The 25,570-nt window shown below is 46.4% G+C and overlaps 1 protein-coding gene across 3 annotated transcripts; it reads left to right on the top strand.

Moving 5' to 3' along the window:
- Positions 1-1,864: 1,864 nt before the first annotated feature.
- Positions 1,865-24,852, top strand: fbxo30a (F-box protein 30a). 3 transcript variants are annotated; one of them, XM_078399043.1, is made up of 3 exons: positions 1,865-1,982; positions 11,756-13,898; positions 21,753-24,852. In XM_078399043.1, exons 1-3 carry the CDS (start codon positions 1,957-1,959, stop codon positions 21,954-21,956), a joined length of 2,373 nt encoding a protein of 790 aa, XP_078255169.1. In that variant the 5' UTR covers positions 1,865-1,956; the 3' UTR covers positions 21,957-24,852. The 3 variants fall into 3 exon arrangements, with proteins under 3 accessions (XP_078255169.1, XP_078255172.1, XP_078255170.1); XM_078399046.1 differs by having other exon boundaries at positions 11,756-13,893; positions 21,753-21,921; XM_078399044.1 differs by lacking the exon at positions 1,865-1,982 and adding an exon at positions 2,131-2,252.
- The last annotated feature ends 718 nt before the right edge of the window (positions 24,853-25,570 follow it).

The following is a 25,570-nucleotide window of genomic DNA, read 5'->3' as shown; positions in this document are numbered from 1 at the left end:
TATTAAGGGATGGAACAGGCTAGATGCAGGAAACATGTTCTCAATGTTGGGGGAGTGCAGAACCAGGAGTCACATTTTAAGAATACGGGGTAGGCAATTTTGAACTGAGATAAGAAAAAACTTTTTCACCCAGAGGGCCGGCCCCCTTGGCCTTGTGTGTAGGAAATAAAAACTGCAGATGCTGGTTTAAATTGAAGGGAGACACAAAATGCTGGAGTAACTCAGCAGGTCAGGCAGCATCTCGGGAGAGGGAATGGGTGACGTTTCGGGTCGAGACCCTTCTTCAGACTGAAGGTATCACAAAAAGCTGGGGTGACTCAGCACGTCAGGCAGCATCTAGGAGAGAAGGAATGGGTGACGTTTCGGATCGAGACACTTCTTCAGAAAGACTACAACCGCCGCTGCCGCCGACCCTCGCTTCCTCCCCGGCCATCCGTTGACCGGGCCAACGGCCGCTTACCCGGGCTCCAGTTCCCCGCGGGCCTCCACCAGCGACTGTGTTGACCCTCGCCGCTCCACCGCCCAGCAGCGGGCCGCAGCTGTAGCTGTACCCGGCTCACAGACTCCGTGCTGGGCCCACAGTCCCCACGAGGCAGAGTCCCACAGCGCGTGGTCTGAATCCGCTGGATCCTACTGCCCACCCCCTCCTACACGGAACCTCAGCAGGGGTTCCACTGGGTCTCCCCCTTCCCCCTCCAGCCAGGCGGCCCTAGCTACTCCCCACCCATGCATAGATGCCCCCCTCTGTCAATACTCAATAGTCATTTATTTGTCCCATACACATAAATGTGCAGTGAAATGAAAAATTACCCACAGTTCAACAATAAGACCAATAAGAATAATCAATAAAGCTCTGTTAACTTACCACCCCCTGACAACCACCCCATCCCCAGGCACTTTCCCCTGCAACCGCAGGAGATGCAACACCTGTCCCTTTACCTCCCCCCTCAACTCCATCCAAAGACCAAGGTATGTACACCCCCCGACCATACATCGCCTCCATCTCCGTCTGCTCCCCTGCCTTCATCCGACCCCAACCCCACACTTGCCAGGTGTTCACCATCCCCCCTGACCTCCCCCTTTCAGATACCGAACGGTCTGTCCTCAGCAGGGGCCTCACCTTTGTTCCTCTCCGCCCCCACATTAACAAGTTCACATCAGTCTGAAGAAGGGTATGACCCGAAAAGTCACCCATTCCATCTCTCCTAGATGCTGCCTGACCCGCTGAGTTACTCCAACTTTTTGTGATACCTTCGATCTGTACCAGCACTTGCAGTTACTTTCCTACCCTTCTTCAGACTGGTCAGTCTGAAAGGTCTCGACACGAAACGTCACGCATTCCTGCTCTCCCTCATGGGCCCACCCCCTTGGTCTAGCCCCGCCCCTTGGCATGGGTCTGCCTCCTTGGTCTAGCCCCGCCCCCTTGGTCTAGCCCTGTCCTATTGATATGGGCCCGCCCCTTGGCATGGGCCCGCCCCCTTGGCATGGGCCCGCCCTCTTGGTCTAGCCCCGCCCCTTGGCATGGGCCCGCCCCCTGGCCTGGGCCCACCCCTGGTCTAGCCCCGCCCCATTGACATGGGCCCGCCCCTTGGTCTAGCCCCGCCCCTTGATCTAGCACCGCCCCCTGGTCTAGCTCCGCCCATTGGTCTAGTTCCGCCCCTTGATCCAGCCCCGCCCCTGGGTCTAGCTCCGCCCCTTCACCATCACATCTCCCACCTACTGCCGTGGCCCTGCCCCCTGGTCTAGCTCCGCCCCTTGGTCTAGCTCCGCCCCTTCGCTGACACATCCCCCACCTCCTGCCGTGGCCCCGCCCCCTGGTCCAACCCCGCCTCCCAGTCTGGCCCCGCCCCCTGGATGTCGTCTCTCGCCGCCGCCCCTTCCGGCAGCGACACCTGCTCCGGGTCGGGCCTGCGGCCTGGCTCCGCCCTCCTGGGACTCGGCTGGAGTTGACGGCGGATGTGGAGCGCAGCATCGCGGCCTGGGTAAGTGCGAATACCTGGAACAAAGGCCGAGGCCGAGTAGGGTGAGGGCAGTGGAGGTCGGGAGGCCCGGCACTTTGCCGCGGCCACGCTCAGCTGTGGGCCCCGGCCGTGCTGGCTGGCTGGCGCCGTGCCCGGAGGCCTGACGCTGCTCTTTGCGGCTGGGCTGGGGAGCCGCCGGCTCTCCTCGCTGGTGAAGCTCACTCAGGCTGCGTGAGATTCAGCACCCGGGGCAAGGCCCTGGGATAAGGCCCTGCCTGCTGGGTCCCGGCGGTGAGAACCGGGGAGAGGGGGGTGTGGTGGGTTGGGAGAAGGGGGTGTGGGTTGGAAGAGGGGGTTGGGGGTGGGTTGGGAGAGGGGGGGGTGTGGGTTGGGAGAGGGGGGGTGTGTGGGTTGGGAGAGGGGGGGTGTGTGGGTTGGAAGAGGGGGGTGTGTGGGTTGGGAGAGGGGGGGTGTGTGGGTTGGGAGAGGGGGGGTGTGTGGGTTGGGAGAGGGGGGGTGTGTGGGTTGGGAGAGGGGGGGTGTGTGGGTTGGGAGAGGGGGGGTGTGTGGGTTGGGAGAGGGGGGTGTGTGGGTTGGGAGAGGGGGGTGTGTGGGTTGGGAGAGGGGGGTGTGGGTTGGGAGAGGAGGGTGTGGGTTGGGAGAGGGTTGTGTGTGTGTTGGGAGAGGGGTGGGGAGAGGGGGGGGTGGAGTGGGGAGAGGGGGGTGTGGGTTGGGAGAGGGGGTTGTGTGTGGGGAGAGGGGGGTGGAGTGCGGAGAGGGGGGTGGAGTGCGGAGAGGGGGGTGTGGGTTGGGAGAGGGGAGTGTGGGTTGGGAGAGGGGAGTGTGGGTTGGGAGAGGGGGGTGGAGTGGGGAGAGGGGGTGTGGGTTGGGAGAGGGGAGTGTGGGTTGGGAGAGGGGAGTGTGGGTTGGGAGAGAGGAGTGTGGGTTGGGAGAGGGGGGGTGTGTGAGTTGGGAGAGGCGGGTGGAGTGGGGTGTGGGTTGGGAGAGGGTGTGTGGGTTGGGAGAGGGGAGTGTGGGTTGGGAGAGGGGGGGGGTGGGTTGGGAGAGGGGGTGGGGTGGGTTGGGAGAGGGGGGGGGTGGGTTGGGAGAGGGGGGGGTGGGTTGGGAGAGGGGGGGGGTGGGTTGGGAGAGGGGGGGGTGGGTTGGGAGAGGGGGGGGGGTGGGTTGGGAGAGGGGGGGGTGGGTTGGGAGAGGGGGGGGGTGGGTTGGGAGAGGGGGGGGTGGGTTGGGAGAGGGGGGGGTGGGTTGGGAGAGGGGGGGGTGGGTTGGGAGAGGGGGGGGTGGGTTGGGAGAGGGGGGGTGTGAGGGTTGGGAGAGGGGGTGTGGGTTGGGAGAGGGGGTTGTGTGGTGGGAGGTAGTGTTAATTAAAGGGGGTGGATGAGGTTGTAGGGTACTAGGGGCTGGGAATGTGGTGTTGGGTAGAGTTGGTTGTGTGCTGATGAGAAAGGAGCAAGGAGGTCAGCGGGCATGGGGGGAGAGGGAGTGTGGGGGGAGAGGGAGTGTGGGGGCAATACTGGGAGGGGTGTGGAAGGATTCGAGGAAGGGATGTTGGAGTGTTGGGAAGAGGGATGAGTGGGGGTAAGAATATAGGAAGGAGGGATACACACAGGAGGGGTGGTGGAGGTGTGGTGGGTTGGTTTTTGAGAGAGGTGAATATGGGGTGTGAGACGGAGGTGGGATGTGTAATAAATGTTGTCCTTACCAGAAATCTACACGCCCACCAAGTCACAAGGTGTTTGTTAGGAGGTTATCGAACCTATGTCATACAGTTGTGTATTAATTAGGGCTGGGAATAATGAGTATTAAACATTTTAATTTGAGTGTATGATCTGGGGTTTGTAATATTAAGGAGGTGTTAATGCCATTTTTTTATGGCTAGGTCTGACTGGAAGTTAAAAGGATGAGTGATGTTTGTTTGCAACCTGTCAAGTTGTAAAGTTTGCAGATGACATGACAGTCGTTTAGGACTAGATATGAGACCATTTATGAGGTTTTGACGATTTGAAAATTTTTGGTCTGTGGATCCAAAAAAAGGGCTGTGGATATCTTGATTTTATGTGCTGAAGGCAGAGGTCGATGAATTTTTGGACATTGTACCAGGGACAAGTTAGATATAGAGAATCAGCCATGAGTTTGAGAGTCAGTCTGCCATCAAGGCACAGCTAGATCATGCTATATCACCTCCTCTTAGTATGGGGTGGCGATTAGGAAGGTTATTTTCAGTGGATAATATTTGGTCATCTTGGTTTGGATTGCACAGAGCAGAGTAGGAGTATTGTACATGGATGTAATACATTATCTGTTGTACATTATCACCTGCACAATGCTTGGTAGAGATATTTAACCCTAAATTTGTTGTCCAATTGGTGTCCTGATATTTGACTTGGATGTTGTCCATCATACAAATCTGTGAGATTATCTGCTACACAGAATTGTCCCATCTAATTGCTTAAGATCTAATTATATGAAAATATAACCCAGGGTGTAAAATGTTCTCCTTTGTAATTTGAACGTGTTAATGTAGGGTTGAACTTTAAAATTTCCCACACTAATACTTGCAGAGTACACACAAATTGTTGGTTGGAGCTCAAGAAGCTCCTGCAGAGGTTATTAATGTCTATAATTTATTCAGTCTTTTAAAAGAAGGGCTTATGCAGTGACACTAGCTAGTAGAGCTGGTGCCTCACAGTTCGAATGACCTCGATTTGATCCTGACCGCCCCAATGTGGGGGAATCCAGAACAAGGGGCCACAGTTTAAGAATAAGGGGTAGGCCATTTAGAACGGAGATGAGGAAGAACTTTTTCAGTCAGAGAGTGGTGAAGGTGTGGAATTCTCTGCCTCAGAAGGCAGTGGAGGCCAGTTCGTTGGATGCTTTCAAGAGAGAGCTGGATAGAGCTCTTAAGGATAGCGGAGTGAGGGGGTATGGGGAGAAGGCAGGAACGGGGTACTGATTGAGAGTGATCAGCCATGATCGCATTGAATGGCGGTGCTGGCTCGAAGGGCTGAATGGCCTACTCCTGCACCTATTGTCTACTTTCTGTCTGGAGTTTGCACTTTCTTCCTGTGCCCATGTGGGTTTCCTCCCATGTCCCAAAGATGTGGATTGGTGGGTTAACGGACAAGTAAATTATGCCCAATGTGCAGGGAAGGGATACAATCTGGGGTAAGTTAATGGGAATGGGATGAGACTTGAGCATGGCACGGTGGTACAGGAGTGGAATTGCTGCCTTACAGCACCAAGGTCCCGGGTCCGATCCTGGCTACGGGTGCTGTCTGTACAGAGTTTATACATTCTCCCTGTGTCCACATGGGTTTTCTCCAGGTGCTCTGTTTTCCTCCCACATTCCAAAGATGTGCAGGTTTGTAGGTTAATTGGCTTCTGTAAATGTCCCTAATGTGTAGATAAAACTAGTGTACGGGTGATCAGAGGTTGGCGTGGAACGAAGGGCCTGTTTCCACACTGTATCTCTAAACTAAACTAAAAAAGTAAGGATCACTAGTGTGGGGATGCGATTTAATCTAAGACTCAATGGGCTGATTTGCTTCCTTTACTGTAAGGGAATATGGAATAGGAATACTTTAATGTCACATGTGACGAGACACAGAAATGATTTGCTTACATACCCAATGTATACAAAAAGCAGCCACCTACGGTGCCGACAAAGTTACAAAGCACGCCGGCACCTCCTTTTGTTCTCCACCATGCCCCCCCCACAGCGGTCCCCCCACGCCGGGTCCTCCATTGTTCTTCCCCTCCCTCCTGGCTGTCCCCCCACACCAGGTCCTCATTGTTCTCCCCCTCCTGGCTGCCCCCCCACACCGGGTCCTCATTGTTCTCCCCCTCCTGGCAGTCCCCCCACGCCGGGTCCTCCATTGTCCTTCCCCTACCCCTGATGTGAGATACTCAGTGAAATGAGGCTTGATGTGAATCATTAAACTGCTTTATTTTCACAGGCAACAAGTGAGCCTACAGAGTAGCAATAAAAGCATTTTCCACTTACTAAATCTTGTTTCTTTCTTAGAAGCAAGAAAAGATAATGAACCAAGAGTCTTTGTTTCCTTTTGTGGACTGCTTTGGTTGTTTTTTGGACTAATGGAACTCTGAAGTAAATCTTTAGTTTCTGGTTTTGGCTCTGTCTTGCAATTCTTTGTTCAAAATACCATTTCTGAATCTCCATGCGTTTGTTGTCTTTAAGTTTGAGTCTTCCAACACACCCCTGGCCAGCATCACTGGATGTGTTTTCCATAAAGCTCAGAACAGCCAAAATTCAGTTCTCCTGACTGCACCATGTTCTGTTCTCTTATCAGCCCTCTGCTGTCCTGCATTGGCTCGAACATAAACAACTCTTTGATTTTAAAATTCTCATCACTGTTTTATAACCTCTCAATAATCGTACCTTCATCATCTATGTCCCCTCCTTAAAAGTTTGTAATGCGAAATAAATGCTGGTTTTAGTAGCGGTTTTCCCCCTCCCCCTCAATGGGGGAAACTAAACATAGAAAATAGGTGCAGGAGGAGGCCATTCGGCCCTTCGAGCCAGCACCGCCATTCATTGTGATCATGGCTGATCGTCCCCAATCAATGCCTCATGCCTGCCTTCTCCCCATATCCGTTGATTCCACTAGCCCCGAGAGCTCTATCTAACTCTCTCTTAAATCCATCCAGTGATTTGGCTTCCACTGCCCTGTCTATGTATAAACACAGCTGTAATATCTACATGGTGAAACTAAAATGTATAAAATCTGACACAGTGCAGTTTAACCACATGTGATTTTTTTTCTATTACAAATCTCAAATTGTGGAATACAGAGGCAAATAAATAAATGATGGGTCTTTGTCCCAAACATTATGGCGGGCACTGTAGTGTGGAATTTGACAGATCTCAGTCTCTGTTGTATCCAGTGTGTTTGGTTGAGTCTTGACTTGACATGACATGAAGTAAATCAAAACAGTTGAAGACTCAATTCTGTGAGTATTAAATTGAGGCCATGGAGCAGTGAATATTTGTTACAAGAGGTTTTGTTGTATTAGATAAAGAATGTATTGTGTTTGGAGCTATGGGTATTTGTTGGGTTGGGTTCTTTATATGACACCGATATTGTTAAACGGAAGTAGTTGTTAACTATCATATGATTATTATGTGCGAGTACTAAAATGTAGTGTTACAGATTCATGCTTGCACGATTCAGACAGAATGCTGGAACTGCTCGATAGGTAAGGCAATACTTGAGAGGCAACCAGAGAACCTTACAGACTAGTGAGTGATCTTCACTGCAGTTTCAATCCTTCCAAGTATGAACATTTTCATGGTTCATATTATATGAAAGATCTGTGTCTATTGTATTTCATTGAACTCTAAATGAGAGAGGGGAAGAAAAGTTGGTGGTAAAATAATTGAGGAGGAACAAATGGTGGCGGAAGTGAACGTTGAATCTAACGCTTAGTCAATGCAAAATGTTTCAGATTGGTCTTTTTCTCTCCTAAGGATCCGTTGAGTCAGTCTGCAGTGTATGTAAGGATAATTTAATTTTCACATTGATATGTTAGGAACATTCACAAGTTGAAAGAATGTGACAGAATAATCTGTGAATATTAAAGCTGTTACTATTATTGCCATCATTAGCAGAGTCTTTTGCATGTTTGTTTTTCTACTTCAGAAAATCCCCCTTCATTTAATCTGCATCATTAGCAGAGTAAAAATATCCCATGGGGCTTCGCAACATGTATTCAGGTAAACATTAAATCCAGGCTATGTTAGACTGTGGCCAAAGGATTTAAACATGAGAGCATCTTACAGGTGGGAGATGTGGATTTGTTTCAGGAGATTATCCCAGAACATGGGACTTCGGCAGATGAAGGCACAACCTCCAGTGGAGGAGCGAAGGAAACTGGGATGTTAGAGGCCAAAATTGGAGAATTTGTCTAAATCCAGAAGGCATAGGTTCAAGCAGAGAGAAAGAGACCATATTGGATTGTAAAATCTGAAAAGCAGAGCTGAAGGAATTGTCCAGCATGGTAGGCTGTGCCAATGGAGAGACAAATTACACAATACTCCCCTTGTTCAGCTTCTTCTGTGGAGCGTTTCCAGATTTTCTGTTATTTGTTTCAGATTTTCAGAAAATGCAGTGTTCTGATTTTCATACCTGCTGCACGTTCATGTTTCAATGTACGGGACTTCCAGACTCCTCAATATTTCCCAATCTCTTGCATTTAAAAATGTATGCGGCGTCTCTCCATATTCAACCAAAATGGATAACCTCATATTTCCCCATAATTTCCATCTGTTATGTTGCTTCTCACTTATTTCACCTGTGTATATCCCTTGAAGCCACTTTGCATCCTCATCACTAGGTATTTTTAGTCTTGTACCATGAACAACTTCAGCCATATCTCTGTGGTAACTCCCTTGTCATTCTGAGAAGGATCCTTTTAGTCCTCTTGTTTTCTATCGATTAACCAACTCTCAATCCACATTTATTATTCTCAATTCCATACACTGCAACTTCTGTGTGCCACCTTATCGAGAGCCTTTTGAAAATCCAAATAACCTACATTCATCTCCCCCAGGCACAAGATGGCACCATGGTCCACTAGGTAGAGCTGCTACATCACAGCTCCAGTGACTCAGCTTCACACCTGACCTCCGGTGTGGTCTTTGTGGAGTTTACACGTTCTTTCACCACCACCCTCTGCCTCCTATCAACAAATCCATTTTGGATCCAATTAGCCATTTTTGATACCTTAACCTTGCGGACCAGCGTACTCTGTGGGATCATGTCAAATATATCACCAAGCCCAAGTAGATGATAACCACCACCTTGACCTTCATCACTTTATTGAATTGTCTTCTTAAACAACAATCAAAATAGCGAAACAGAATTTCCTCCTCAAAGTCTTGCTGATTTTCCTGATCAGTCTTTGCTTTTCCAAATGAGCATATCTCATATCCATTAGAATTTTGCCCAATTATTTCCCTACCACTGACTTAAGGCTCATGGCCTGCAATTGTCTGGTTTCATAGTCATAGAGTGATAGTGTGGAAACAGGCCCTTCGGCCCAACTTACCCACACCGGGGAACATGTCCCAGCTACATTAGTCCCACCTGCCTGCACTTGGTCCATAACCCACCAAACCTGTCCTATCCATGTAGGTTTATCCAGGTTTATCCCTGCTACAAAGCTAGGTGGTATTGTGAACTGTGAGGAAGATGCTATGAGGTCGCAGGGTGACGTGGACAGGTTGTGTGAGTGGACGGATGCATGGCAGATGCAGTTTAATGTGGTAAGTGTGAGGTTACCTACTTTAGTGGTAAGAATAGGAAGGCAGATTATTATTTGAATGGTGTCAAGTTAGGAAAAGGGGACGTACAACAAGATCTGGGTGTCCTAGTGCATCAGTCACTGAAAGGAAGCATGCAGGTACAGCAGGCAGTGAAGAAAGCCAATGGAATGTTGGCCTTCATAACAAGAGGAGTTGAGTATAGGAGCAGAGGTTCTTCTGCAGTTGTACAGGGCCCTAGTGAGACCGCACCTGGAGTACTGTGTGCAGTTTTGGTCTCCAAATTTGAGGAAGGATATTCTTGCTATTGAGGGCGTGCAGCGTAGGTTTACTAGGTTAATTCCCGGAATGGCGGGATTGTCGTATGTTGAAAGACTGGAGCGACTAGGCTTGTATACACTGGAATTTAGAAGGATGAGAGGGGATCTTATCGAAACATATAAGATTATTAAGGGGTTGGACACATTAGAGGCAGGAAACATGTTCCCAATGTTGGGGGAGTCCAGAACCAGGGGCCACGGTTTAAGAATAAGGGGTAGGCTATTTAGAACAGAGATGAGGAAAACCTTTTTCAGTCCGAGAGTTGTAAATCTATTGAATTATCTGCCTCAGAAGGCAGTGGAGGCCAATTCTCTGAATGCATTCAAGTGAGAGCTAGATAGAGCTCTTAAGGATAGCAGAGTCAGGGGGTATGGGGAGAAGGCAGGAACGGGGTACTGATTGAGAATGATCAGCCATGATCACATTGAATGGTGGTGCTGGCTTGAAGGGCCGAATGGCCTACTCCTGCACCTATTGTCTATTGTCAAAGATGCAATAAATCTCTATCAAGGCTACTGCTAGCTCTCCCCTTGCTTCCCATTACATTCCTGGTTCAGTTTCTGGGATTTATTAACTGAAATTTCCTCATTCTCTGTCTATAAATTCTCACATTCTACCTGAGAGAAATCCCGTTTGTCATTAACATTTTGCGTGTGTGCAGAAACATTTATGTTTTTATGTTTCTCGCTAGCCTTGTATGACTTTTTTTTTGGTCGTCTTTTGGGGGTTTCTGAGACGATCACAATCTAAGGTCAGAATTTTAAACTAACAGAGCAACAAAAAACAATAGGGGTGAGGGTGAGAACAGAACGTTGTAAAGGGACAAGGGAGAGATGAAAGACAAACTTTCTTTGGAAGCTGTGGAGATTACTGATAAACAAATCAGGCTTGGTTTAAAAAAAGCTGCTTGAGGTATTAACTTGTGTAATAAAGATTGTTTTCCAGCCTGCCTGAGAATATAATGTGGTCACATGTTGGGTAATGAGTTAGAGACTTTCGTCATAGTTCTGTTGCAATGCCCCAGAACATTTCACAGCCATGAGTACTTTTAGAAATCAAGTCATAATCAAACAAAAATAGCAGCCATTTTATGCATACAACTACTCACATGCAGCAAAGGGAAGCAATACTGACTTTATGATCTGTTTCTGTGAAATGATTGAGTGATTAACATTGTCGAGTACACTAGGGACAATTCTCCCCTCCCTCCCCTTTTCCCATCAATATTCCCAAGAACCATTTGTGCCCAAAGCACAGATAGGACTGTCATAACCTTTTTGGGAAAGCAGCATTAACATCTGCAGTTAGTGAAGAACACACATGCAAAGTATCATATCATATCATATCATATATATACAGCGCGGAAACAGGCCTTTTCGGCCCACCAAGTCCGCGCCGCCCAGCGATCCCCGCACATTAACACTATCCTACACCCACTAGAAACAATTTTTTACATTTACCCAGTCAATTAACCTACATACCTGTACGTCTTTGGAGTGTGGGAGGAAACCGAAGATCTCGGAGAAAACCCACGCAGGTCACGGGGAGGACGTACAAACTCCTTACAGTGCAGCACCCGTTGTCAGGATCGAACCTGAGTCTCCGGCGCTGCATTCGCTGTAAAGCAGCAACTCTACCGCTGCGCTACCGTACCGCCCCGATCAACCTATCAGTTGAAAGGTCCTTTTGCACATCTTTGGGACAACATTTAACTTGGGCGAGAGTGCTATTAACTAAGTAATGGCTGAGGAAGGTGAAGGCAAGGCAGTGCAATCAATGATTTAATGATACTTTATTGTCACCTGTAGCTAGGTACAGTGAAATTCTTTGTTTTTTATACAATCCAGTCAAATCATACAATAGATAAGAATAATCGTTGATAAGTGCAACAATTGTAGTGTAAGAATAGTTTTCTTCACTGAGGCACCACACAGAGTCGCCATTTCTTTTGGCGCCAACTTGTGTCCTTCAAAACAGAGGCAAATGTGCCGTGCCTGATAACACATCTGCGGTTAGAATGGCAGAATGGTCACCCCCCCGAGTCCTATGTAGCATACCTGCGCTGCGAGATTTCCTCGTAACCCTGTATTTCTATTTAAATGGCTTTAAATGTTACCTGCATTGATCTGTAATTTTATTAATGTTTGTTCAATCAAATGTCTGTCTGCAGGGTTGGACTGGTTAAAATGGATCAACATCTGCACTGCTTAAACTGTGTGAGCCGCCGCTGTATGGTCCGGCCGGAGGAAAACGTGTCCTGTGACCTGATCGGCTGCCCCTTGGTGTGCGGAGCTGTCTTCCACTCATGCAAAGCGAGCGAGCATCGCCTGCTGTGTCCCCTCGAGAGGGTGCCCTGCCTCAACAGTGGGTTTGGCTGCCCCTATATCATTGCGCGGAACAAGATCGGCGAGCACTTGGAGTTTTGCCCCGCCAGCGTGGTCTGCTGCACGATGGAGTGGAACCGCTGGCCCGTCAGCTACGCAGACCGCAAGTCCTACGAGAGCTTGAGCAAAGACTGCGATGGGGTGGAGCAGTTGGACATGGCTCTGGCACTCCAGGACCAGCGGATGCTGCTGGAATCACTCAAAGTCGTGACGACCGCTTCAAATTCAGCAGCTAAACCGTTTCGAAACACGGAGCAGATGCCTGCTGTTTCGGTCGTGTCAGACGAAGCCCCTTCCAGCGGCTTGCTGTCCGCCAATGCAGAGGCTTACAGTGAACTATACCAGGCAACGGTTGAGACGACAAGGACTTTGGCGGTGGCGCTTGACCTGTTGAACAGTGCCTCAAAAGAGCCAGAGCTGGCAAATGGACAGCTGCCAGAGGAACGAACCCAACGGAATGGAGATGTTCAGGTCGCTGTGGAGGAACCAGCTGAAGAACGGCACTGCTCAGAGAACAATAATGATCTTTGCAACAGTGGGACAAGAGGAGGAGGAGGAGGAGCGGAGGGTAGTGCAGAGCACGACCCTGTGTTGGAGGTGCTGCCGTGGAGGGACTGGAACTTGTGCATGGAGGAAAATGGGTTTCATGCATTGTCAGGAATGGTAACTGGGGCAGATGTGGAAGCAAATGGATGCCTTCAGGTAAAGACCAGTACCTTGTGTAACGGTTTCCATGAAGCAGACGTGGAAGCTTCCGCATTGGATCAGGAGGGAATGGACTCGTATGGCTGCGATCAGCAAGTAGACGAGGTGGTGAATGGCTCGTGCCACGTCAACGACATTGATGACGACGATGGTTCATCAGAGCCTGGCCACTTCTTGCCTGTGTTCGCACAGCTGCTCACCGTGGAAAGCCTTTTAAACACTGACCATTTTCAAGACGGATCCCTGCTTGATGCGTGTGGAGTGGGGAGGGTGTCTGGCAGGTGTGGGGAGCGGCAGGCACTGAAGAATGCCACCACCTTCAAACTGCTGGAAGGGCACAGCAACCGCAGGGCATACCTGGGCGACCTGAGTTGGTACAGAAAGAAAATGGAAAGCAAAGCGGTGGATACGTCGGATCTGGTGGTGGACGACGACCCTCTGGAACTGCAGGGCATCGATCTGATCACAGCAGCTTTATTGTTCTGCTTGGGGGACTCCCCTAGTGGCAGAGGGATCTCGGACAGTCGCAGTGTTGACGGCAGTCATGTCAATTTGGGCACACAGACCTTCTCGTTCCCGGCAGCCATATTAGCCACCAACACCATGGTGGGGGAGATTGCCTCAGCATCAGCCTGCGACCACGCAAACCCTCAGCTGTCCAACCCAAGCCCCTTCCAGACACTGGGGCTGGATCTTGCCCTGGAGTGTGTGACCAGGCACCAAACCAAGCAACGTTCGATGTTCACGTTCGTGTGCGGCCAGTTCTTCCGCAGGGACGAGTTCCCCTCGCACTTCAAAAATGTGCACGGAGACATTCATGCCGGCCTCAATGGCTGGTTGGAACACAGGTGCCCTTTGGCCTATTATGGCTGTACCTATTCACAGAGGAGATTCTGCCCCTCCATGCAGGGTTCCAGGGTCATTCACGACCGACATCTGAAATCCTTTGGCATCCAGCCGTGTGTGCCATCTGTGTTGTTGGACACGCACGATGGTCGGACTCCCAGCATGGGAGCAGTTGATCAGCTGAGCAGGCTACCCTTTGAGATTTTGCAGCATATTGCTGGATTTCTAGATGGGTTCAGTTTGTCTCAGCTCTCAGAAGTTTCCCATTTAATGAGGGACGTGTGTGGGAGTCTGCTTCAGGTTCGGGGAATGGTTCTTCTACTTTGGGAAAAGGGGCAGAACCTTCACGGACAGCCCTCTTGGAAAACAAAAGGCAAGGTTTGTGATCTTTTCAGTTTTCCCGGTTTGTTATTTGCTGTGTGTAAACTGTCTAAAAACTATACCGCAGCAGGAATGGTGATGTGCAACAAACTGGCTGAACGGATTTGTTCAACAATCATTTAGGGCTAAAATGCCTTTTTTTTAACCCAGAGCAGAACCTTTACTGAATTTTAGCAATTTATTCCCTCTTCCTCAGGTTTACTTTGCAGCAGTACAGTTATTCTTTACACCTTGTCTCACCTTTGGATTCGTATTTGTCTCTCATCTCAGTAGATCCTTTTGTGTGCTTTTTACTTTAAATTCCTTTTCTGTATGGAATGTCTGGAAGCAGTAGTGATTCCAGTCAACCCATGCAAGTTGGGCCGAAGGGCCTGTTTCCATGCTGTGTGACTATAACCTGTTGCAATTGCTTTTAAAAAAAAACTCTTTTTCTAAAACTAAAACATTACTTGCCTTTTTATGGGATTTATTCTGCTATAATGACACAGCCCAGAAGACAGGCTGTGCCATTGTAAATGCAGTAGTGTGGAAGCAGTGGTCTATTATTAATGGGGCAAATCGGTTAACAACTTCAGAGGGTTAAGTGTTGTGCTGTGCGTAGTAAGTCTCTAGAACTTGCAGCTTTGTGTGGTAGACACAAAATGCTGGAGTAACTCAGCGGGACAGGCAGCATCTCTGGACAGAAGGAATGGGTGACGTTTCGGGTCTAGACCCTTCGACTGTCTCGACCCAAAACATCACCCGTTCCTTCTATCCAGAGATGTTGCCTGTCCAGCATTTTGTGTCTATCTTCGGTTTAAACCAGCATCTACAGTTCCTTCCGACAGCACCTCAGAGTGGTATCTTGCCTTCACTGTTGTTTTAAAAACTTGCACATCAGTTGTTGCACTAACAAAATTCAGTAAATTGGGTCTGAGATTCAAGAACCATTGCTTTAATATATAATTATTAGTGTATTTCTATCAAAATGAGCAGTTTAAAATGATGGACCCTACCTTTGAAGGTGTTTGTAGATTTGGGATATTTAAAAAAAAGACTTTGTTTTTGTTTGCTTTCCCTTTGTCTTTTCCATTCTTCAATCCATCTGGTTAATGAGATATGTCTTTGATCCCTTTATTCATTATGGTCCCAGGTCTCTCCCTCCACCAGTTTCAGTGGGTATTTCTAGAAAACTTTGATGCAGAGGCAAGATATCCACTAAAGGGGAATCTGAAGGAGCACTGCCCCACCAGATTCACTATCACATGAACCATGAGGGTTCTCTCTATTAACCCCTTGGAGTAACGTTCCTTTTAGTATAAACCACTTTCCCTGTCATAAACATCACCTGATATTTTGGTCCATAACTGCCCTTCCTCCACCTCTTCAGCCTGCGCAAGCATGCCATCCCTTTTGTGAACAAGCTGCATCCCTTCAAGATCTTTGCAATCAATCTGGGAACGTCCTTGCCCAGAAAAGGTAATGAAAAAAAATGGGAGATGTGTAGGGGAGGCACTGGTCGCTTTGTCAAAACTTGGCAATACCTCAAGCAACAGGTGTGGTTATTTCTCATAACCACTTGAACTGATTGTAAGTCCTTTCACCCCATGATCAGGATCCATAAACCTCAGCCTTGTAATCTCCTCCCCCCTCCCTGTTCTTGGGATGTCTCTCCCTTAGATACTGGCAATATGGTAATCAGCAACTTCACAACTCAGAACATTTATTAAATACTGCAACCAAACAATGGATGTCCAACTTTCCAACAACCACGCCTTGCACTGCCTCACTTCGCAGGCTGAGAACTTGTGGCGCGGTCCATGCTGAATGTGCAGTGGGTGCCGCTGCGTGTTGTATCACTTAAACTGTTAAAGTTTACTAGTAACCTAAATTGTATGTTCCAGAGCTGACCACCTGGCAGCCAGAGAGAGCTGCGGGTGTTGTCTGCCATCTGATGGTGCAAGTGGTGCATGTAGCTTGGGACTGAGGCCTGTTTAGATGGTACTAGGCAACCAAATGGGTGGAGATGATAAAATCTGGCAGGGGTAAAGTTTAGAGCATAAGACCATAGACAATGGATAGGCCAAGTCAAACAGCTAGAGTAGTAGTCATGAGAGGTGTTCCACAGTTAGGATATACGCCACCAGTGACCTTTGGTTCCGTATCACCCTGGTTAGATCCCTTCAAACTATTTAAGCCAGTCCCCAACAATTGCGAAATGTCGCCTTTCCATTCCCTCCACAGATGCTGCCTGACCCAATGAGTTACTGCATCACTTTGTCTTTTGCCCTTTCCATTTAAGTAACCTAAAGTGCAAATCCTGCGTGATGTCTTTCTGGTGCCGCAACGGGGGACATTGCAAGAATAGTGCAGTGTTGTACTTCCATGGGAGTATGGAGATGTAGTGGCCGAAGGAAGGGGAGTTGACCAGAAGTTTAGACAACACTAGAGTGAGAAATGCTATGGTTTACAGTGAGAGTAGAATAAGGACACGAGAAAGATAAAGAAGTTTAGAATATATGTAAGTGCACAGTGTGGTTACTTTGATACAAAGAAACAATGGGAATATGATGTGGCAGCAACAGCAGAAACCTAGCTCAAAGGGTGGGACTGAGAATTTAATATTCCTGGAGACATAAGGAAGGGCAGAAAGGCCCAGTAATCATGTACAGGTATAGTCTTTGACTGGATAGCACACAACAAAAAGCTTTTCACTGTACCTCGGTGCACGTGACAAGAAAACAACATTAAAGGCTGGGTGGCAGCACTATGTGAGATAGTTATATGGCTGCAGAGAGACAATTAACGAAAGATCTAAGACAATCCATATGGTTAGAGTTAAGCAAAGGATGGCACACACAACTAAAAGGCTGCTCAATGGCCACCAAATGCTGAAAGGAGAAAAAGAGAAGCAAATTTCCACGAGCTTGCAGACGTGCATAAGAACTGTAGAATGGTGATATTAAATAATGGGATAAAAGTGAGGAGAGGAGTTTCTGAAATGAATTTGAGAAAGCTTCCTTGATTAGTATGTTTTTGTAAACTAGGAAATTGTTTAGAACAAGAAAACAATGTTGGGTCTGGCACTGGAAGACCATGAGTGGGTGGCACTGGCCACAGTGTCACAGTTAAATTTATCGTCTGGCATGCTCGGAACTCCAGTGCTGGGCTGGCAAACATTCAGATTATTGGCTATTACTCCTATTAATACTCCAACAACTTATAGTTAACAATTTATTTGTTATTGCACAGTAGTATGATAAATATTTGAAGTAAACCCAATAAGTGTAAAGGGAGCACAGGAGACAGAACCAGAGAGTTTCAAGGGAGCGCAGGAAACAGCTCCAGTAAGCCAGATGCTCAACCATCAGGTTCCAAGAATGGGATAGCAGGTAATTGGCGTTTTGCTGCATATTGTTAATGTTGGCAATTGAAGGGTAGGGAGCAATCTAAAAGTAGAGCTACTCAAATGGGAGAGGTCTGGCTTCAGTGGGTTGAGGAGGATCGAGCTTGGGGAATGTGGAACAAAAGGGCAGCAGGACAAGGGGTAACATTTAAAGGAGGTGTAGTGTCTGCCACAGGCTAGGTGTATTCTCACTAGGAGGAAATGAAGCAACACCAAAATCAGAGATCTTTTGATGACAAGGAAGATGGTGAGAATCTTGAAACAGTAAAAATGGGTGTATTTTGCATTTCAGGTGAATAATACAAATGGGAACCAGGCAGAATGTAACGAGGTGAAAGGAAAGTGAGACAAGCAACTAGAGGATATGACAATGATAGTAACAAGTGGGAACTCAAGTCTTCAGTAGGCAGTGGGTAGAAGAAGGATGGGTCTGATTAGGCATCAAGGGGGACTATAGGTAGAGGGTGAGGCAGTGGCTACAATAGCTAATGTACTCTGTGTTTACCTTTATTGGGGAAGAGAATGTTGTACAAATTTCAGTGGAATCTGTGTTGGTTAAAATAATGGATCGAGTGAAACTTGATAAGGTGATTGTATTAGAACACCAGTCTATGCTTAAATTAAACAGGGCCCTGATTTGGATGGGCTTCATCCTTGATTGCTGATGGAGGTGGGAGGAGGAATGGCAGAAGGGATTCATAATGGCATATAAGACGTCCTTGCATAAAAAGGGGACATAAGATAATTTTTGATAAATACAGGCTGATCTGTTCGATCTCCATTGTGCGGCAACGTTACAAGAAACCTGGGGAGGCGGGGAGGAGTAATGTTAAGTCAGATGTAGAAGTTTGTTAATAAAGAGGGCATGGATTTATTGAATTTCTATTAATGGGAGGGGTTAATAAATGAACGCAATGCAGTCATACTGAATGGAAATTGGTTAATCGGTCCACCATGTCCATACTGACCAGTGGGCAATCATAGACGATCCCATCTTCCATTGCATGGCCCATAATCTGGAGATGATCCCAGTACTTGTCCAGGCACCTCTTAAATGCTGTCAGCGACTCTCCCTCCATCACTTTATCACTTTCTCTTATAGAGTATTTATGATACTTGCTACTCTCTGGGTGAAAATTATGTGTGTGTGTGTGTCCCACATCCCCTCTACATATCTTACCCTAAATCTGTTTTCCCTATCTATATTCACCTCTGATAGATGTTAGTGATAAGGATTCTCGAGGAATTTTCTGTAAAAAAAGACGTCAATAAAACGAGGCCCCTGTAAGTGGTGATATGGACAGGAGATTGGTTTAAGGATGGAAGGGTTAGGTAAAGGGTTTTCATGCAGTCAGTCTGAAGAAGGGTCTCGACCCGAAACGTCACCCATTCCTTCTCTCCTGAGATGCTGCCTGACCTGAGTTTCTCCAGCATTTTGTGAATAAATACCTTCGATTTGTACCAGCATCTGCAGTTATTTTCTTATATATATCATGCATATTGGGAGTTAGGGGAAGGTCAGTGTTAGGATCCCTGGTTTTGAATGTTTGGTGTGACCTGGGTGTACAGGGTAAAATTATATTAAAAAATCCATGACATCAAACTTGGAATAAAAAGGAACTGCAGAAAGATGGTTTATACCAAAGACATAGACACAAAATGTTGGAGTAATTCAGTTGGTTAGGCAGCGTCTCTGGAGAAAAAGGATAGCTGTCGTTTTGGGTTGGGATTGAAGGGTTCAAGGGCCAGCAGTTAAAGGTTGAAAGTGAAGGGCCATGGAGAACACATATCTCTACTTCCCTAGAAGGCTTAGGAAGTTTGGCATCTCCCATACAACTCTCACCAACCTCTACAGATGCACCATGGAAGCATTTTATCAGGATGCATTACAACTTGGTTTGGGAACAGCTCCATCCAGAACTGCAAGAAATTGCAGTCAATTGTGGACACAGCCCAGACCATCACACCAATTAACCTCCCTTCTATTGACTCCATTCATACCTCACACTGCCTCGGCAGGGCCAGCAGCATAATCAAGGACGAGTTGTATCCTGGTCACTCCTCCTCCCCTCTCCCAACGAGCAAAACGTATAGATGTGTGAAAACGCACACCTCCAGATTCAGGGACAGTTTCTTCCCAGCTATTATCAGGCAACTGAATCATCCTACCACAACCAGAGAACAGTGCTGAACTACTATCGACCTCATTGGTGACCCTCAGACTATCCTTGATCGGACGTTGCTGGCTCTACCTTGCACTAAACGTTATTCCCTTATCATGTATCCTTACACTGTAATGGCACGATTGTAATCATATATTGTCTTTCTGCTAACACGCAACAAAAGCTTTTCACTGTACCTCGGTACACTTGACAATAAACCAAGCTGAACTGAACAGAGTCATACAGCATGGAAACAGGCCCTTCGGTCCAACTTGCCCATGCCGGCCCATGTACGCTAGTCCACCCTGCTAACTATGATAACCGTAGTCCTGCAGTTGCCTGGCATATTTGCTCTAATTCCTGTTGACTCTTTGGGGGCTTGCAGTACACTCCCAGCAAAGTGATCATCCCTTTCCTATTTCACAGCTCCATCCCATAGCCACACTTGACGAACCATCAGTAAAGCCATCTCTGACCACTGCTGTGACATCCTCTTCCCTCCTCCTTTACCCCCACCTCTATCTCTCCCGAAGCATCTGTACCTTGCACAAGTGAGGGTTTTTTTGTGTAGCTTAATTCTGGAACTTGCTGCTGATAGATTTGATGGAAACACTCGGTCAGGGGGTTTAAAAGGGAATTGGATTACAGTGAGAAAACAAATGTCACTGAGAAAGATGGGTTGGGACTAATTGGGCTGCTCAGTGGAAAGCTCGTATGAGCTGCAGTTGTGTTGCCTGCTACCTGCATCCACCAATGGTTGAAACATTCAATGCAGTTTTCTGTGGAATGGCCCCACTGTCAAGGGACCCTGTTCCCCAATCTGTCCAGTTCTAGATGTAATAAATTAACTCTTGCACTTGTGAAGCACCTTAAGTACACTAAAATAGCCCATGCAGTACCAATTAGTATTAGCTCCTGCTGCACAAATAGTATTGTTTGTGAATCAAGGCTCCAGACCTTGAACTGAAAATTTGGTGGGGACACAGCTGATGGCAGAACCACTTTTACAAAAAATGAAAATCAAAAAACTGGAGATGCTGCAAAACTGGTAATGTTGAAAAAACCCACGTCAGGCAGCGTCTGTGGAATTCAAAAAGTTTGACACTTCAGGTTTTTTACTCGATAGTACTCAATAGTGTGTGGAAATCCAGATAGTTAGCAGCCACAGATTTTCCTGGTGTCCAATTTCTTGAGTGTGAGCACTTTTTCCTGAAAGTATGTCGGGTCCCGAGTCAGGCCCAACTGATGACTAACAGTGAAGGTTTCAGTTTTTATCACCTGACGCAGCTGCTGCATTGTGATTTTATATATTTACTAGCTGCTGTGGACCCGTTGGGTACAAACCTCTCCTGCATTGGTGTAGCACCCTCCTCTCCCCCACTCCCCCCCCCCCCCCAACTCACCCACTTCATCCCCCCTCAATCCCCCTTATCCCCCCCCTCCTTCCCACCCTCACCCACTCCATGCCCCCTCAACCCCCCTTAAAAATCCCCGGGGCCAGGGGCGGGTGAGAGGGGAGAGGGAGCCACTCACCCCGGCTCCAGGCAGCAGGAAAGCTCTCCTCCCCCCCCCCCTCCCATTGGCCGCCATTCCTGTCATTCGGGTGGGTCCCGCCCTCCTCCGAGCGGCAACCCTCTCCCAACTGCGCATGCACGGGTCTGGCGGCCATTTTATTAGATTAGATTAACGGGCGTTGATCACGTGGCCGGAAGCGAGCTGTGGCTCGCTACAGGTCACTGCTGTTTGCACCATCGCAAAGTCGAAATATCGTAAGTCGAAACATCGTAAGTTGGGGAGCATCTGTATTAGACCAACTGTGCAGGCGTGGCTGACGGGCAGGGCAAGTGGAAAAGGGATTTATTAAGGTTTAAAAAATGATTTTCAAAGTTTAAAAAGTGAATAACTTTTAAAATATAACAACCATTTGAACACAGGCCATTGATGAGTAAGGTGGGCCTAAAATTGTTGCGCTATAGTGTACCGTTTTGGCTGTGTTTCAGGAACAAATATATCCACAAACCTACAAATATACAAGATGAGAGTTTTAGTAATATAATAATAATAATATAGATAGATTATACATATATATTCTTTTAAATTAAGAGTCCAACATGTTCTAAACATTTCTTAATTCTCGGTGAACTTCTCAAAATATTCATTTCTTTTGCAATAAATGTAATTCTGTGGTAACTTAGATAAGCCACTTCAATTTCATGGCCATTTGGATTGGAATGTTTCGCTGTACATGCAGAGCAGTATATCCAACCTGCACTTTGTGACTTGTGGGACTTTTCTCTTCCTCAGGCCTGGCGATTCAGCACTGCCTTCGGCACGGTTAGTGAATGGAAATTTGCAGAGATTGCCAGCATGGCTGACCACTTGAAAGACTGTCGCTACAACACGGTGGAGGGGACTAGGGAGGCCGTGCCATTGCCCTGCATGTGTGTGACACGGGAGATCACTAAAGGAGGACGGCCTCTCCGCTCTGTCCTAAAAGCAGTTCTCTAATCTCTTTACTCACTGGCAACGTACTGCAAACAATTCTAATCTTAAATGTGATCTGTCAACTTTGTATACAATATATTTTGCTTTGATGTGAAATTTATTTTTGTAGTACAGTACCTGTTATAATCAAGGCAATGAAAAAGTCTTGATGAAAGAAACATCGAAGTGATGGACATTTTGTGAGTGAAACTTCTCCTTGCTGGAGTCTTCCATTTGTACATATGGTTTCCCGCATGGATCTTGCCTTTAAAACCCCTTACTATTTTATCCCTCCCCTCAGCAATTGTATATCTTAGTGAATGTCGGATGTATGAAGGAGGTATTTATCATCGTCATTAAACCCTGACCAAACTATGGCAACGTCACGTAGTCATTTGGCAAGTCAGATATACACTTGGCCCATGTGGGAATAACATGTTGTTGTGAGTCACAACTTGAGCACATTCTGTTTTGAAAGATTGTCCTATAAATACAGTGAGCTAGCTGTTGCAAAGCAATATTATACCTCACATTGTTCAAAAGCTAAGGCAAAGTGCAGTGGATTCATATTATGTATTTACAAATTTGCCACTTTTTGCACTTTAGTTTTAGTCTCATTTTAACTAGCTCACCAAATGGTTAATGCATTGCTATCTATTTTTTCACTCATTTTTATTGCTTTTATTGTTAACTTTCTGCCTTTGCAAGTGTTACCTGTGATGTTTGAAGGTTAGAGGGAAGGTGGGCAGATTTCTTCAAATCTATACCCAAGGGCTATTTCCAGTCTTCCAACTTGAAAGGGCTGTGCTTTGTGAATTTACCAAAATAACTAACGACAACTTCATTAAAGAAGCAAAAAGCACCTATCAATTTGAAGGCTTCAGCACTCACTTGTGAATACATTTCCCTTAGAATTTTTTTGATAAAATATGGTGCCCAATTTTGTTTGCAGATATCACAAAAAATAAATCTGAATATCCTCCTTCATCCATGGCATGTGAAACTGATTGTGTAATGTGTTGAAGTGGTCTCACGATTGATCTAATGCCTTTTCACCGCAGTTGGTGCTTTAAGTGGGACTGAATAATATAAGGACTGCAGTGGGTTGTAGAAATCTAATTTAATGGCCTTTGTACACGAGTATTCATGGGTCCCATTTGTGAAATACATTGGGCATTGCTGCTGTAAATGTTCCCTTAAACATTGCTGTCTTAAACTCTAAACACTTTGAGGGAAGTACTGTACCTAGCTTGGTGCTAACATTTATTTACACCTCTATGTTCCAAAATGTAAGTTCGCACATTTTAGTACAACATTTGAGAAGGAATGGCGCTACTTTATGAACCTCATTTAATTTTCATCTTCAGTTTGCAGGGTGAGGGGTTACCATTAATATCAGTATCTGTTGCCTGAGCACCTTCATTGTTTTATTTTGAGAATTTATTGAAGCATTCATTGAAAATTTTGGTTGATAGTAAAAGAACAATAAGTAAAATCAGCAAGTCAGACATTATCTCTGGAGAAAAGGAATAGGCGGCATTTCATGTCGAGGCCCTTCTTCAGACTGAGTCAGTGGGAAAGGGAAATGCGAGAGATAGACAGTGATAGAGAGAGACAGAGACCAATTGAATGAAAGATATGCAAAGAAGTAATTATGATAAAGGAAACAGGCCATTGAAAACTAGTTACAGACAATGAAACTCACCAGGACAACATTGAAACCAGTACAACGACTAAGGTGGGGAAGGGATTTCTCTAACTTCAAGGGTTACTTGAAGTTGGAGAAATCAATATTCATACCTCCATCAGCGTTTAGCATCGTTACCTTTTTTGCGTATCTTTCATTCATTTGTTCTATATATCATCGTCTATATCTCGTTTCCCTTTCCCCTGTCTGAAGAAGGGTCTTGACTTGAAACGTCACCTATTCCAGAGATGCTGTCTGACGCGCTGAGTTACTCCAGCTTTGTGTGTCTATCTTGAGCTTAAACCAGCATCTGCAGTTCCTAACTACACAATAAGTAATTGCAAGTTGGTGTTGTTGCAAGTATAAGGTATTTAACAGCTAAGTCATCCCAAGAACATTAATGTTCAAAATGGTGGCGCACTGGTTTGAGCCTGGTCATCTGACTGTCAGGTAGGGAGCGGGGTGGGTCAAGACAGAGAGGTCTTTAATAAACATGTGGAGCCTAGCGTAATGATCCCTCTGGTTAGTGTGGTGCCTGACCTGTGGGTGCCCTTGGTTTTGGGTGTCTGAGTCTGATCTTCTGGATGAAGAATACAAAGAATTGCCTGAACTCGAAGAAAAAGATAAAAGGAATGCTGAATTTGAAATTCTTGTGCATGAGCATGTTTAATTTGTGTAATGATATCTGCAAATTAATGTTTTTTTTCATTCATACCTCAGTTTCTCCATTCAGTGTGTGTATATAATTTGTTGCAACAATTTAAGAAATGCACTACACATTTTGATTGATGCCGTTCTGATTTTTGATAACCATTGCTTGCAATTGCGTATACAACCAATTGCAGCCATCATTTTAGCTGCGTTGCTTTTTTTTGGTTCAATAACACTGTGTAATCAAATATGTCACCACTTAGTTAAACATTACACTGGTCTACCCACATTTACACCATTATTAGTTTGCTTTTAATCCCATGTGTCTAAAACATCACTGAAGCCATGTGTACTTTACTGCTTCGAGAATAAATTGTATTGAAGGGTCTCACTAAATTCTCTGATCCAATTATGAAAGAAGTTTTTTAATTAAACTTCACTTTACGACATTCTGAGGTTTGAAATGGCAGGAGTTTTGTTGAAAAGGTTCTCCCCAATCTCCTGCTTTTTCAATGCTACTCAATGTTGAGCTTTTGTACTAAATGTTTGATTTCATTTTAAACTGCAAGAATTTTAATAAAAGTGTCATTTTTATTAACTACTGAAAGCCTCCATTTGTGAATTTGTATGAAAGGGAGAGCTTGCATGAGTATAGCAGTTGGGGAGTCATGTTGCAGTTGCAAAAGACGTTTTGGGGTCTGCATTTAGAGTATTGTGTTCAGTTTTGTGCATCATGTTATAGGAAAGATGTCAAGCTGGAAAGGGTGCAGAGAAGATTTACAAGGATGTTGCCAGGATTCGAGGGCCTGAGCTGCAGTAAACGGTTGAACAGGCGAGATCTCTATTCCTTGGAGCGCAGGAGGATGAGGAGTGATTTTATAGAAGTGTGTAAAACCATGAGAGGAATAGTTTGGGTAAATGCACAGAGTCTCTTGCCCAGAGAGTAGGGGAATCAAGAATAGGAGGATATAGGTTTAAGAGGTGGGTGGAAAGATTTAATAGGAACCTGAGGGGTAACCTTTTTGCACAATGGGTGGTGGAACGAACTGCCGGAGGAGGTAGGTGAGGCAGGTACTATCGCAATGTTTCACAAACATTTAGACAGGTACATGAATAGGATAGGTTTAGAGGAATATGGGCCAAATGCAGGCAGGTGGGACCACTCTTGGTTGGACTGGCTGGTTGGGCCGATGGGCCCGTTTCCACACTCTATCACTCTATGACAATAATCAAAACAGGAAATATTACAAATATTCAGCAGGTCAGGCTGCATCTGTGGAGACATGTGGCACACTGCTTC

Source organism: Rhinoraja longicauda, chromosome 5, assembly GCF_053455715.1.
Source record: "Rhinoraja longicauda isolate Sanriku21f chromosome 5, sRhiLon1.1, whole genome shotgun sequence".
Taxonomy (NCBI): Eukaryota; Metazoa; Chordata; class Chondrichthyes; order Rajiformes; family Arhynchobatidae; genus Rhinoraja; species Rhinoraja longicauda.
This window is presented reverse-complemented; position numbering and strand designations above follow the sequence as displayed.